Source organism: Sebastes fasciatus, chromosome 6, assembly GCF_043250625.1.
Source record: "Sebastes fasciatus isolate fSebFas1 chromosome 6, fSebFas1.pri, whole genome shotgun sequence".
Classification (NCBI taxonomy): domain Eukaryota; kingdom Metazoa; phylum Chordata; class Actinopteri; order Perciformes; family Sebastidae; genus Sebastes; species Sebastes fasciatus.
Window position 1 is genome coordinate 6,603,899 of NC_133800.1, and position 13,448 is coordinate 6,617,346.

General features: G+C 42.6%; 1 protein-coding gene across 1 annotated transcript; it reads right to left on the reverse strand.

The window, feature by feature from the left end:
• Nucleotides 1–2,291: 2,291 nt before the first annotated feature.
• Nucleotides 2,292–8,279, reverse strand: LOC141768871 (serine/threonine-protein kinase pim-2-like). Its single transcript, XM_074637336.1, has 11 exons — nucleotides 8,043–8,279; nucleotides 7,675–7,908; nucleotides 6,201–6,341; nucleotides 5,954–6,082; nucleotides 4,530–4,649; nucleotides 3,706–3,800; nucleotides 3,567–3,614; nucleotides 3,237–3,449; nucleotides 2,858–3,038; nucleotides 2,558–2,731; nucleotides 2,292–2,442 (listed from the first exon to the last, which is right to left on the reverse strand). The coding sequence occupies exons 2-11, from the start codon at nucleotides 7,868–7,870 to the stop codon at nucleotides 2,351–2,353; spliced, it is 1,389 nt and encodes a 462-aa protein (XP_074493437.1). The 5' UTR covers nucleotides 7,871–7,908; nucleotides 8,043–8,279; the 3' UTR covers nucleotides 2,292–2,350.
• Nucleotides 8,280–13,448: the final 5,169 nt, after the last annotated feature.

The following is a 13,448-nucleotide window of genomic DNA, read 5'->3' on the forward strand; positions in this document are numbered from 1 at the left end:
TCATTTGTATTGTAGGGGATTTTAATATCCATGTTGATGACCCATCAAACTATTATGCCACTGAATTCCTAAACATTACTGATTCTTTCAACCTGGTGCAGCACGTCTCTGGTTCAACTCATAACCGAGGCCACGCCCTTGACCTCGTATTTACTCTATGCCTGAATATAAACTCCCTCTCATTGATAGACCTCGTCTCTGACCATAAATGTAATCTATTTGACTCCTGTATCCAGGCATAAGCAGTCTGTCCATGACCTTTTATGGTAAAATATACTATGACTTTTTCATGACATTTGTTATGACAACTATGATACTACATACTATGACTTTGACTTTTTTGACATATATTTATTTAACTCAAAATACAGTTAGAAAAAAACAGTATGTTGATTCTCTGTGGTCTAAAGAAAAGATGAATTAATTGGGTTTAATTTAATTAAAGTTTATTTTCATGGCTGAGTATTAAATATCACATTAAATAATGGCTAATTGGAATATGAGCAGAACCTGCCCAGCCCAAGCTCTCTAAGAAGACGAGGAAAAACTCCTCCAAAATCCTGAGGCTAGATGGAAAATGGGAAGAAACCTCGGGAAAGGCAATTCAAAGAGAGATCCCCTCTCCTCGAACGGCTGGGGGTGTTACAGGATCTGCAAAAAAAAAACATTGGGCAAAGGCGGGGCACACACGCTGGTGACCTGTTCAGGGTCGCCAGGCCATCACAGGCTGGCAACCGGGTCGCCAGGCCATCAAAGGCCTGGCGACCCGGTCGCCACATGGGGCCGGCCCTGTAGCGCCAGCCTATCACAGGCCGGTGACCTCGCCAGCCTATCACAGGCTGGCCTCCCCGGTTCCTCGCGTTCTTCCTGTCAAAGAGAGCACAGCATTAGTACTTGGAAGACTTGAGTATTGTATGGCGGAGACGTGTGTGTCGGGTTGGTTTATCTGAGCCATGGGTGATGCTTGAGCTGCTCCAGGGTCAGGCGCTGTTCGGGGTCTTCAATCAAACACATTTGCAAGAAATACTTGCAATCTGGAGAGAAAGAAGGAGAAGAAAGATGAAGGTGACGGCTACAGAGATCCATCAGAATGTGAACGAAAATGAACAGATTAGTGTCTGTTGACGTGTTTGTGTATGTTTTTGTTACTTTTGGACAGCCTCTTGTTGAACGTCACCCCGTTTTCAAGGAATGCTGGTGACCTGTCCAGGGTCGCCAGGCCATCACAGGCTAGTGACCGGGTCGCCAGGCCATCACAGGGTGGTGACCGGGTCGCCAAGCCATCACAGGGTGGTGACCGGGTCGCCAAGCCATCACAGGCTAGTGACCGGGTCGCCAGGCCATCACAGGCTGGTGACCGGGTCGCCAGGCCATCACAGGCTGGTGACCGGGTCGCCAGGCCATCACAGGCTGGTGACCGGGTCGCCAGGCCATCACAGGCTAGTGACCGGGTCGCCAGGCCATCACAGGCTGGTGACCGGGTCGCCAGGCCATCACAGGCTGGTGACCGGGTCGCCAGGCCATCACAGGCTGGTGACCGGGTCGCCAGGCCATCACAGGGTGGTGACCGGGTCGCCAGGCCATCACAGGCTAGTGACCGGGTCGCCAGGCCATCACAGGCTGGTGACCGGGTCGCCAGGCCATCACAGGGTGGTGACCGGGTCGCCAGGCCATCACAGGCTAGTGACCGGGTCGCCAGGCCATCACAGGCTGGTGACCGGGTCGCCAGGCCATCACAGGCTGGTGACCGGGTCGCCAGGCCATCACAGGCTGGTGACCGGGTCGCCAGGCCATCACAGGCTAGTGACCGGGTCGCCAGGCCATCACAGGCTGGTGACCGGGTCGCCAGGCCATCACAGGCTGGTGACCGGGTCGCCAGGCCATCACAGGCTGGTGACCGGGTCGCCAGGCCATCACAGGCTGGTGACCGGGTCGCCAGGCCATCACAGGCTGGTGACCGGGTCGCAAGGCCATCGTCGCTCAAACAGGACCACATGGGGCAGGCCCTGTAGCGCCAGCCTATCACAGGCAGGTGTCCTCGCCAGCCTATCACAGGCCGGTGCCCTCGCCAGCCTATCACAGGCCGGTGCCCTCGCCAGCCTATCACAGGCCGGTGCCCTCGCCAGCCTATCACAGGCCGGTGACCTCGCCAGCCTATCACAGGCCGGTGACCTCGCCAGCCTATCACAGGCCGGTGCCCTCGCCAGCCTATCACAGGCCGGTGACCTCGCCAGCCTATCACAGGCTGGCCGCCCCGGATCCTCACGTTCTTCCTGTCAAATATAGAGCAACATTAATACTTGGAAGACTTGAGTATTGTATGGCGAGGACGTGTGTGTTCCGGGTTGGTTTATCTGAGCCATGGGTGATGCTTGAGCTGCTCCAGGGTCAGGCGCTGTTCGGGGTCTTCAATCAAACACATTTCCAAGAGATCCTTGCAATCTGGAGAGAAAGAAGGAGAAGAAAGATGAAGGTGACGGCTACAGAGATCCATCAGAATGTGAACTAAAATGAACAGATTAGTGTCTGTTGACATGTTTGTGTATGTTTTTGTTACTTTTGGACAGCCTCTTGTTGAACGTCACCCGGTTTTCGAGGAACGCGAGGGTCTCAAAAAAGTTGTCCCTGTGGAGCGTTTGAAACATGACCACTCCAACCTGCCACGCTGTGGTTGGGCCGGCGCTGTAGCCTTGACCATTGTACCACTCCGGAGGGAAGAGATTAGGGGTACCTAGAATATACAGACATAATGATAAGACGGTGAGGAGGAGGAGGAGGAGGAGGAGCTTTCTTTTAAACGTAAAAGTCACAGATGGGTAAGTTAGTGAAGAGAAGGAGTAGAAGCTAGACATCTTACCGTAGTAGTGGCGGAGAGTGGCTTCTGTCTTCACGAAGCAGCTCAGTCCGAAGTCAATGAGACGAACTCGCAGGACGTCCGAGCCGGTCTCGATCAAGATATTTTCCACCTTGATGTCCCGGTGAAAGATGCTCTTATCCTGAAGCTCAATTAACGCATCAACCAGCTGTTTCAGGATGATCTGAGAAACAAAAAGAGAGAGATGAGGGATCGGAGAGGAGGGTGCTTTGACATTTCTTCATGGCTGTTCCACGCCAACGTGGAAGTGTAATTACTTTGGTGAGTACAATGTACAATGATGAATAGAAATGATGGTCAAAATAAGCCCCCCAGTTCCTGTACAAAGTTTAAAACACACAAGGATCCTCCAGTAACTTACCTTGGCCTCTTCCTCTCTTAAGGAGCCTCCCTTTGACCAGATGTACGTGGCCATGTCCATGCAGGGGTCTGGTCTCTCCAGCACCAGGATCAGCTCCTGTTCCAGATCATACCAGTCCAGTAGGGACACAGGTGCCGAGGAGCCCGCTGAGCCACGTGTTTCGGCCGCCAGTTTCAACAAGATGGCAACCTCCCCAGAGAGCGTATTCCCATCCTAAAACATCCCAACAAAGAGGAGGATGAGGGAGAGAAGCTCCACGGAGAAGCAGGATTCATCCATAATACATCCAATAAGAGATCGCCGTGTTGAATACAGCAGATCTTAACTCACCACGTGTTTGATGCACTGATATTTGCTCGGGATGTATTTGATGGCAACCTACGAGACACAAACTTTGTTAGCACTTCCTGTCCATACTGTGTGTGTGTGTGTGTGCATGTGTGTGCAAAAATGTGTGTGTAATACTTACAGGCAAATGATCTGCTTTGCGATAGCCAGCAAACACAGATCCACACCCTCCTTCGCCGAGCTTCTCCTCCTGTTGATATTTAGCCTCGAATGCAGCTAAAAAGACAAACAACGTTTAGTTTTAATAGAGTTGTGAGGAACACTAATTACATGTTATTTAAGCTCTGGGGTGGATTAATGCACAGACTGGCCTAGGCTGATATTTACAGGGGCCCCAGATTGGCCAGATAATTTTTTATTATTTAAATGTACTTAAGAGAAAAAAAACAAAAAAACTTGACCCTTATTGGCCAACAAGAAACGTTAAAAAAATGAAGAGGGACACATCTACCCAATCAGCTGACCTTCTGAGCCTGGCCCGCTGATGTGACCATGTTCATGAGGTCAATCTGGTTTTCAAATAATACGTCACTACTGGAGAGAATAGTGGCAAAATGTCAAAAAGAAAATATGATCACAGAGCCAAAAAAACGAACAGCACAATGTCTGAAAGAACACCGTGACCAGGATCTACTAAAGAAAACCCCTAAATTGACGAGATATGTTAAGATTTAGATTAAAGGCTGTCTCAATGTGTTTGTATACGCCAGTGTTCCCTCGACTGTGTACGTGTGGGCCGTGTAATATTCCTAGCAGGCTTTTATACATGACACAAAATGACTTTTTTCTGGTAACATTAAAGCATGATGAGTAAAGTTTGGGGGGGGGTCATACAAAGAGTAGCCCAGGGGCCCCTGACCACTTTAATCCGCCACTGCTTAAGCTCTAATATGAATTTTACACTTAACATAAAGCCAAACCCAACGTGTATCACTATCTACTGACCTCTTTTCACACGTGTTGGCAAATTGTGTGCGGTGTACAGTTTGTCGTCCTCGGACTCTGTCAGGTCCAGGTCTGGGCTCCTCTTCTTCTTTCTCTTACCACCTCTCTTGCTCACATCCTCTGCAGATGAGATGAGGTTTTCAACGGATGAGAAAAAAAACAGAGGGACATCAGCTTGTTGACAGTCGTAGGACCTAACGTGGACAATAAGTCCTCCAAACTAAATGACAACACAGACCGTCATTCGGTGACTTCCAAAAGGACACATTGGAGTCTTTTCTGCTCTGTTGCCTCTCAGTTAAAGGAATAGCTCGTCATTTCTTTTCACACTTTGCTATTGTATATAGTATGATATTGTTATTCTCTGTTCATATTTTATATTTTCTAAGCTAGTTGTAGTAGTCTGTCATATTTATAGGGTATTCTAACATCTATCCATCTATCTATCTATCTCATTTTCTTATTCTTAATCTTAGTACTTATATTTCTTTACATATATATTTGTTTATATTGTAGCATTATGTACATAATTTACACGTTACTTACTCCTTTATTTCTATTTTCTCACATTCCTTATGTTTACACAAGAGCAACTTTAACGTCCCAACGTCCCCCCAGGATCAATAAAGTATTTCTGATTCTGATTCTGAAGCTGGAGTTGAGCTGTGGCTAGCCTAACTTAGCCTAACTTGGCCTAACTTAGCCTAACTTAGCTGATCTTAGCCTAACTTAGCCTAACTTAGCATAAAGACTCTTGAGGCTGGGGGAAACAGTTAGCCTGGCTCTGTCCGAAGTAAAATAAAATATGCCCTCCAATTAAAACTAATATTTCTCATTGTCCTCTGGTGCTATCTATCCATGCAGATATATCTGTCTCCATCCTAATACAATGGAGGGGAATGACATTTAGTTTGTGGTGCTCACAGCATTGAAACAATTAACAGCAACATCTATTTCCAAACACAGGGTCCTTGTTACTCTGGACAATCCACAAGCCTCACTGTGAACACTTTCTATTGGAACAACCTTCTACCAAAGAAATAGAAACTATAGTGTGTTCAGTGGAACATCTATTCCATCCAGGACACTATTTTTGGAAAGAGATGTTGCTTTTGAATTTTCAAATGTCATTTGTCGATGCTGTGAGCACCAAAATGAAATACCGTTTACCTCCGTTGCACTGGGGTGAATGCAAAAATCTCAGACACAGATATTTAAAAACCTGGAGGGTTAAAGTCCCAAACTATCTGCATAAATAGATACCACTAGAGGGAAGTGTGGATTGGATTTTCTTTGTAATTTAGGTGAACTGAAGTCTATTTAGATCAATATACCAAAAACCCTGTTGATGGGCATTTCTGTGAAAGATCTGAGTACAACTTCCACCTCTGTCTGAACCTGGTGTTCAGTAAATTATGATTCACCTTTAGAGACCCTTGTCCTGTGCTGCCAGACGGTCTTCTTGTAAGGACAGGTCCTCCTTCTAAGCCTCTTAGTCGTCCCAGTTCGATCCATTTCAGGCGCTGAACTTAGTCCTGACGTGCTAGGGAGCTCTACGAATTAGAAATATTGAAATTGTAATTTTTTTACATTTATTTCAAGGTATTAACTCTGAATTAGTGCTTACACTTAACATAAAGCCAAACCCGACATGTATCACTATCTACTGACCTTTTTGCACGAGTGCGGGCACATTTTGTGGGGTGCACAGTTTGTCGTCCTCGGACTCTGTCAGGTCCAGGTCTGGGCTCCTCTTCTTCTTTCTCTTACCGCCTCTCTTGCTCTCATCCTTCGCAGATGAGATGAGATTTTCTACAGATGAGACAAAACACAGAGGAACATCAGCTTGTTGACAGTCACAGGACCTAACGTGGACAATAAGTCCTCCAAACTAAATGAAAACACAGACCGTCATTCGGTGACTTCCAAAATGACAAATTTGAGACTTTTCTGTTCTGCTGCCTCTCAGTTAAAGGTCCCATATCATGCTCATTTTCAGGTTCATACTTGTATTTTGTGTTTCTACTAGAACATGTTTACATGCTGTAATGTTCAAGAAACACATTATTTCCCTCCTACTGTCTGCCTGAATATCCTTGTAATTACTTTCTGTCTGAAACGCTCCGTTTTAGTACATTTCAATGGAATTGCAACGGAATTGTGTTGCTAGGCATATTTCTGTCCATGTTTACTTCCTGTCAGCTGATGTCATTCAAATATACTGCAACAGGAAATAAACTGGGACCCATTTAGAATGTTTACGTTTAAAACTTTGAAATGGTTTAAATATTGTAGATTTGTGACATCACAAATGGACAGAAATCCTAACGGCTTGTATCAAACGCACAATTTCTGAATACAGGCTGTGTGTATTTCTCCGTATATTGAACGTTTTGATAGTTTAACAGTTTTTATATACAGTATCACTTAAACCTGCTTTATAATGTAAAAGACCTGGAAATCTCACTTTTTATAATATGGGACCTTTAAAGGAAGAGCTCATCATTTCTTTTCATACTTTACTATTGTATATAGTATGATATTGTTATTCTATGTTCATATTTTATTTTTTCTAAGCTAGTTGTAGTAGTCTGTCATATTTATAGTGTATTCTAACATATTCTTTCTATCTATCTATCTATCTATCTGTCTGTCTGTCTGTCTGTCTGTCTGTCTGTCTGTCTGTCTATCTATCTATCTATCTATCTATCTATCTATCTATCTATCTATCTATCTATCTATCTATCTATCTATCTATCTATCTATCTATCTATCTATCGTCTGTCTGTCTGTCTGTCTGTCTGTCTGTCTGTCTGTCTGTCTGTCTGTCTATCTATCTATCTATCTATCTATCTATCTATCTATCTATCTATCTGTCTATCTATATATCCATTTGTATATCTATCTATCTATCTATCTATCTATCTATCTATCTATCTATCTGTCTATCTATATATCTATCTATCTATCTATCTGTCTATCTATCTATCCATTTGTATATCTATCTATCTATCTATCTATCTATCTATCTATCTATCTATCTATCTATCTATCTATATATCAACTTCCACCTCTGTCTGAACCTGGTGTTCAGTAGATGATGATGGTATACACTCCCAACAGTATTTTCACATGATCAGCTTACCTCTGTGAACGTCCACTGAAGAGGACGGTCCTGCTTCGTCTTCTCTGGCTCTGCTCTTCAATAGTCTCACACGGACATCGTCCTGAGAGGTGTCCGAGTGTTCACCTTCAGAGACCCTTGTCCTGTGCTGCCAGTCGGTCTTCTTGCAAGTACAGGTCCCCCTTTTAAGCCTCCTGGTCGTCCTAGTCCTATCCATTTTAGGCTCTGAACTTAGTCCTGACGTGCTAGGGAGCTCTACAAATTAGAAAAACACAGTGGAACAAATTGAAATTGTAATTTTTTTAAATGTATTTCCAGGTATTAACTCTGAATTAGTACTTGCTCCTAAATAAGTCATATTAACATGAGTGACTGGATTTTTCACTTACCTCAACTTGTTCCAAGAGCCGGAGAAGAGAGAGAGTTAGTGTCCTCTGCTGAGTCTGTCAATGATAATGTTTCTACGACGTTTCTAACAGCACAACTCTCAGAGCAAGGAGATGTTGAGTCTGAATGTGTCTAAATGTGCCACTCTGTGTGTATGTCCTAAGGTTCTGAGGTGTGTTGGTATGATGTCATCATGATGTCATAAGGGCATCACAGCCAAGTGTTGCAGAATATGTAAATTAGTGTGTTTAGAATAAATTGTGTATGTGTATATATTTGAATGTATATATTGAATATATATTGAAGTCATTAACGGTCCCATATTGTAAAAAGTAAAATTTTCAAGTCCTTTCCATTATAAATATTCTGTCCGTTTGTGACGTCACAAATATACAATATTTAGACCATTCCACGGTTTTAAACATAAAACATTCTAAATAGTCCCAGTTTATTTCCTGTTGCAGTGTATGTTAATGACATCAGCTGACAGGACGTAAACATAGATCCAAACTGTTGCCAGGCAACGGTGTTCCGTTGCAATGCACTAAAACACAGCATGTAAACATGTTCTAGTAGAAACACAAAATACAAGTATGAACCTGAAAATGAGCATAATATGGGACCTTTAATAATGGAAAACATGAAGTAAAGTACTTGATTAAGCAACCTACAAGAAATTAAATCAAATAACTCCTGCTAGGCCTTTTTCCCATTTCACACACAGTTAGACCTAAATCTGATCCAATTTGACCTTCATCATAACCATCATCAGCCTTTCTTTTCCTTACCAACCAGTTAACCAAACTCATCTGAAAATTAAAAACTATATAATACACTACAAGCTAAGTGCACAGAGATTTACAGGGATCACATTTTAGAAAACAATGTGTACTATCTGTTAACATTGGCCAAAAATGACATTCAATTATTCTTTCTTAAATAAATACACAAGTTGAAATCTATTTGAACGACTGTTAGATGTTTATTGAACATGTGTTGAGATTATTGATGTCTCTATTTTAGTTAATTGCTGAAGTAGCGAGCACTATCGGTTGTTGCCACATTACAAACAAGTTGAGTTTAGCTATTCAAATCATAAGAGTAAACAGCCTGGTTAAAAACCCACTAGGTAGCCTATAGGCTTTCTTGTTATATTCATTAATAAGTGCCCGTTTGTCTTTGCTCAGGAGACTGCACCTGTTTTCCCTGTCCTTTTTAAGCTACAGTCCTTGACACCTTCAAGAGAGCTCGACACCAGGGGTCAGCAACCTTTACTATCAAAAGAGCTATTTTAGGCAAAGAAAAAAAAAAAGCAAAGCCGCAAAACATTTGAGCATTGTCATGAAGGTAACACAGTTTATAGTCTAAGTATATAGTATATAAGTCTAATGCAGTTAGGGCCAAGGGGCAAATGTACTACGGAGTATTAGGGCCACATTGAGGGGAAAAAAATCTGAGATTTCCAGAATAAAGTCATAACTTTACGAGAAAAAAAGTAATAACTTTATGAGAAAAAAACGGTATATTACGAGAATAAATTCATAACTTTACAAGAAAAAAAATCTTAATATTGCGAGAATAAAGTCATAACTTTACGAGAAAAAAGAAAATAACATAAAATTACTACTTTATAATATTGTGACTTTATTCTCGAAATCTCAGGTTTATTTCTTTCCCTCAATGTGGCCCTAATACTCTGTCGTATCGTCGTACCATAGACCTACAACAATGATAAATAAAAATGAAAATGTAAACAAAAAACAGTTATGCATTTCCATTTTTAAAAATCCACAGGGAGCCACTGAAGAGGGGCTAAAGAGACGCATGTGGCTCCGGAGCCGCAGGTTGCAGACCCCTGGTCTAGACCAAGAAATGGTAAGTGACCCAGTAACATCTCATGAGTGTCTTGATTCTTTAATGATATATTTAAAGAGCCAGTTGAGGTGGTTCGGGCATCTAGAACGGATGCCCCCTGGGCGCCTCCCTTGGGAGGTGTTCCAGGCACGACCAGCTGGGAGGAGACCACGGGGAAGACCCAGGACTAGGTGGAGAGATTATATCTCCACACTGGCCTGGGAACGCCTCGGGATCCCCCAGTCAGAGCTGGTTAATGTGGCCCGGGAAAGGGAAGTTTGGGGTCCCCTGCTGGAGCTGTTGCCCCCCTGACCCGATCCCGGATAAGCGGTTGAAGATGGACGGATGGATGGATATTTAAAGAGTGTTTACGGTTATAGACGTTATGCAGACCACAGGCAGCATAATAATGTTCAGAATGGCATGGAATTATAAACTCTGTGACTTCAACTGTCAATCAAAAAACCTTTCTTCTCCATCATTATCATCTTGTACTTAGTCAGCACAGCAGGATCAGCCCTTTGCCATGTTTATGTGATAGCTGTGTGTGCATCTTTCTTTACCACAGCTTCTTCAGGGGAAACACTGGACACTTTGGAAGTGCTCAGAGTTGACGTGTGATGGAAATGGAGAACGCTGATAAAGACGGCATAGATTTCTCAGTGATGGGCAGCAACATGAGCCAGATCTTTGCTGCGAGAAGTCTTGAGATTGTTAATTCAAGTCCCTCTGTGGTGCATGTCCTGGAAAGATGGCCAGCTCTTTTCCTGGAACACCAGGTACATAAACCTCATGTTTTTATATAGAGCTATGGAATGTAGTTGATTTGATTGTTCATTATTGTACTTGTCACAAGTGTGTTTTCTCACATACTTTTTATATTGCGTGTTGTAGTTAGCTATCATCTGAGATCCATAGACTGAACTATTATTATTGGGATGTTTTGGGATGTTAAAAGGAAACTTTGCCAATTTTCAACCGGCTTTGTATCTTTGCAGTGTGCATTGTTCATTTGCACATACCACCCACATTGCATACAAGATACAAAGCTGCTTGAAAATCTTCAACGTTTCCCTTTAAGGGGAAGTGATTCACTTTGTTTTTATCAGGTTTGCGCAGAATACCAACGTATCAACAACCAGCAGCTGAGGGTTTAACCGTATGCTGCATTTGATCAACACACAAATCGTTTGCTGGCTGTATAGCCAGAGGGATGCAGGGAAAATTTAGTCGAAGTGCCCAGAAGATCTCTACTGATCTCAAAGAGCAGCATGCTGAACACTGAAATAGCAGCTTCTCATTTTTAGCCAGCGCATACAGACACTTTCACTGCTGAGTTACTTCACAACATGCTAAAAGTAAACTGTTCTGTGGCCATTTTCTCTGTACACAGTTAAAGATCATTTGTGAGGAAAGAAGCTCCACTCTGTAACATCTGTACAATCATGAGTGGACCGGAGAGTTTTCATAGTTCCCCACAACTCCAGCAGATTGACAGGTGTTCTCTCGAGTTGATCGCTTCACGTCAAATTCAGGAGTCACATTTTACGTGTTAATATGACATAATTATATGTTAAAAAAACACAAATATTTAGTTGTGTGATTAAAAAGGTTCTGTTGAACTGACATAAATTTCCATGCTGACAACGGTCATGTGACACAATTATTTTGTGTCTGGTAACTCAAAACTTTCATGTTACTGTACTGGACACCGGACGGTATCAGCAGACACTTTGACAGACAGCAGCATTATTGTTAAAACCAGCGGTGAGAGACTGAAACATTTGTGCTAATTAAAAATAAAGAGCTGCAGGGTTTATCTGTGTATGAGCCATATAAGCCTCTGATATCACGAGCTTTATCACAGTTTAACATAATGGTTTTTTTTCAGATTAGTAAAGTATCAGTTTAACCCTGAAACTCAGAAGTCAGTTCATTTACAGCAAGCGTAGCATAATCTGAAGTAAACACAATGGGTTCAGTCTCATCTTAAAGGGGAGTACTACTGCATATGTGAAAAAGGTTTTATGATGGTGTCTCCAGAGGGATCTATGTGAAGTCTGATAAATTGCCTTATGAGTATGCGTCGGTTGTTTTGTTGTGTTGACCACTGAAAATAGAACTAACTGTGAAAACAGGGTCTGTTTCATTTCTGGACAGAAAGTTAGAGGTCAAAGGTTTCACTTCTTGTGTCTTTCTGCACTCAGGCTGAATTAGTCTTTCTTTGGTCTTCTTTTTTTTTTATTAAAGGTAGGGTCAGTGATCTTGAGAAACTATCAAGAGTACACTAGTTTTTTAAAAATATGGTCCAGCCGAAAAACCCAGCCCAGCGTCGCCAACTCTTTTCCAATGAAAGTAGCTTGCAGCACTAGCTCCAAAAGTTACTAAATCTAAGTCACCAAGTCAACACTGACAGTCCGTCCATTCAGGCCTCCCTCCAAAGCCACTCCCCCGAAATTATCATTACGAACGTAAACAATGAACGTGGCTATTGTTAGTACTCACAGCTGTCAATCGAGCAGCTTGTGGAAGACTCCGGTGACGTGCAATGAGTGCAATCATTCCATCAATCATTACGTTCAGGCCAAATGAAATGATTGGACGGGTTTATTACAGTCCTGCGACAGCCACAGATACCGGATTTTTCTTTTTTTTTGTCAGAGCATTTGATTTATTGATTGCTGTCGGGATGTAACGAGAATTTCAATTAATTTAATAAATATGAAAAATGCCTCTAAAATCTTACCACCTCTACCTTTAAACTAATCCATTAATTCATGTAGATTCTGACACAGAGCAACCACAACCTCCTGTCTGTAGGAGGAAGAGCATGTACAGGTGTAGCCAAATGTAACAATGGCTTGCCGACGTGTGGATATTTTCAGGAGTTGGATGAGATCGTCAAGAAAAGAAAGACCTCATCCAGAATCAGTCGGATGCTGCTGGACCTGACCCCCCGAAGCAGAAACTGGGTTCCTGGCAGAGATGGAGCAGTTGGGCAGTCTTTCCCTGAGTCTGAGGATGAAACTGCTCCACTGAATACACTGAAGACTCGAGCAGTGCTCTAAAGCTGAAGCAAACATTAGACGTAACAAAACAAACTCAGGACACAGAAGCAATGCATCAATGTGACTGCTTTAAGAAGATGAACAACAGTGCTCTATGTTAAGTATATTCCAAACAGCTCTTGATCTGCCAATACATGACCATATGCACAATTTCCAGCTTTACGGAAGCAATAGCACAAGACATAAATTGTGTGGAAAGTAGTGAAAAACTATGAGTGTAATATGTTGGTTTGTTTGGCCAAGCAGTGGTTGTGCATCGGCTTTAAAAGTGATAACATCTATTACATGTCTTTGTTATGCAGGAGAGGCTTTCTGTAATACATCAGGATTGAATGACAAAATATAAAATGCATTCACCGTTTGTAACCTGTAGGTCTTAAAGCTTCAGTAGGCAGAATGTTTTTGGCTTCATTGGGCAAAAATTCCACAATAACTTTTCAGCATATTGTAATTCAAGTGTTCTGAGAGATAACTAGACTGCTGCAC

What these genes read in the sequence shown, in the direction of transcription:
- LOC141768871 (XM_074637336.1), bottom strand. Translation starts at nt 7,870, where the DNA reads ATGGATAGGACTAGGACGACCAGGAGGCTTAAAAGGGGGACCTGTACT. An exon ending in TTCAGTGGACGTTCACAGAG is followed by an intron (nt 6,342 to 7,674) that starts GTAAGCTGATCA and finishes TCTCATCTGTAG; the next exon opens with AAAATCTCATCTCATCTGCG. An exon ending in TAAGAGAGGAAGAGGCCAAG is followed by an intron (nt 3,039 to 3,236) that starts GTAAGTTACTGG and finishes TTTGTTTCTCAG; the next exon opens with ATCATCCTGAAACAGCTGGT.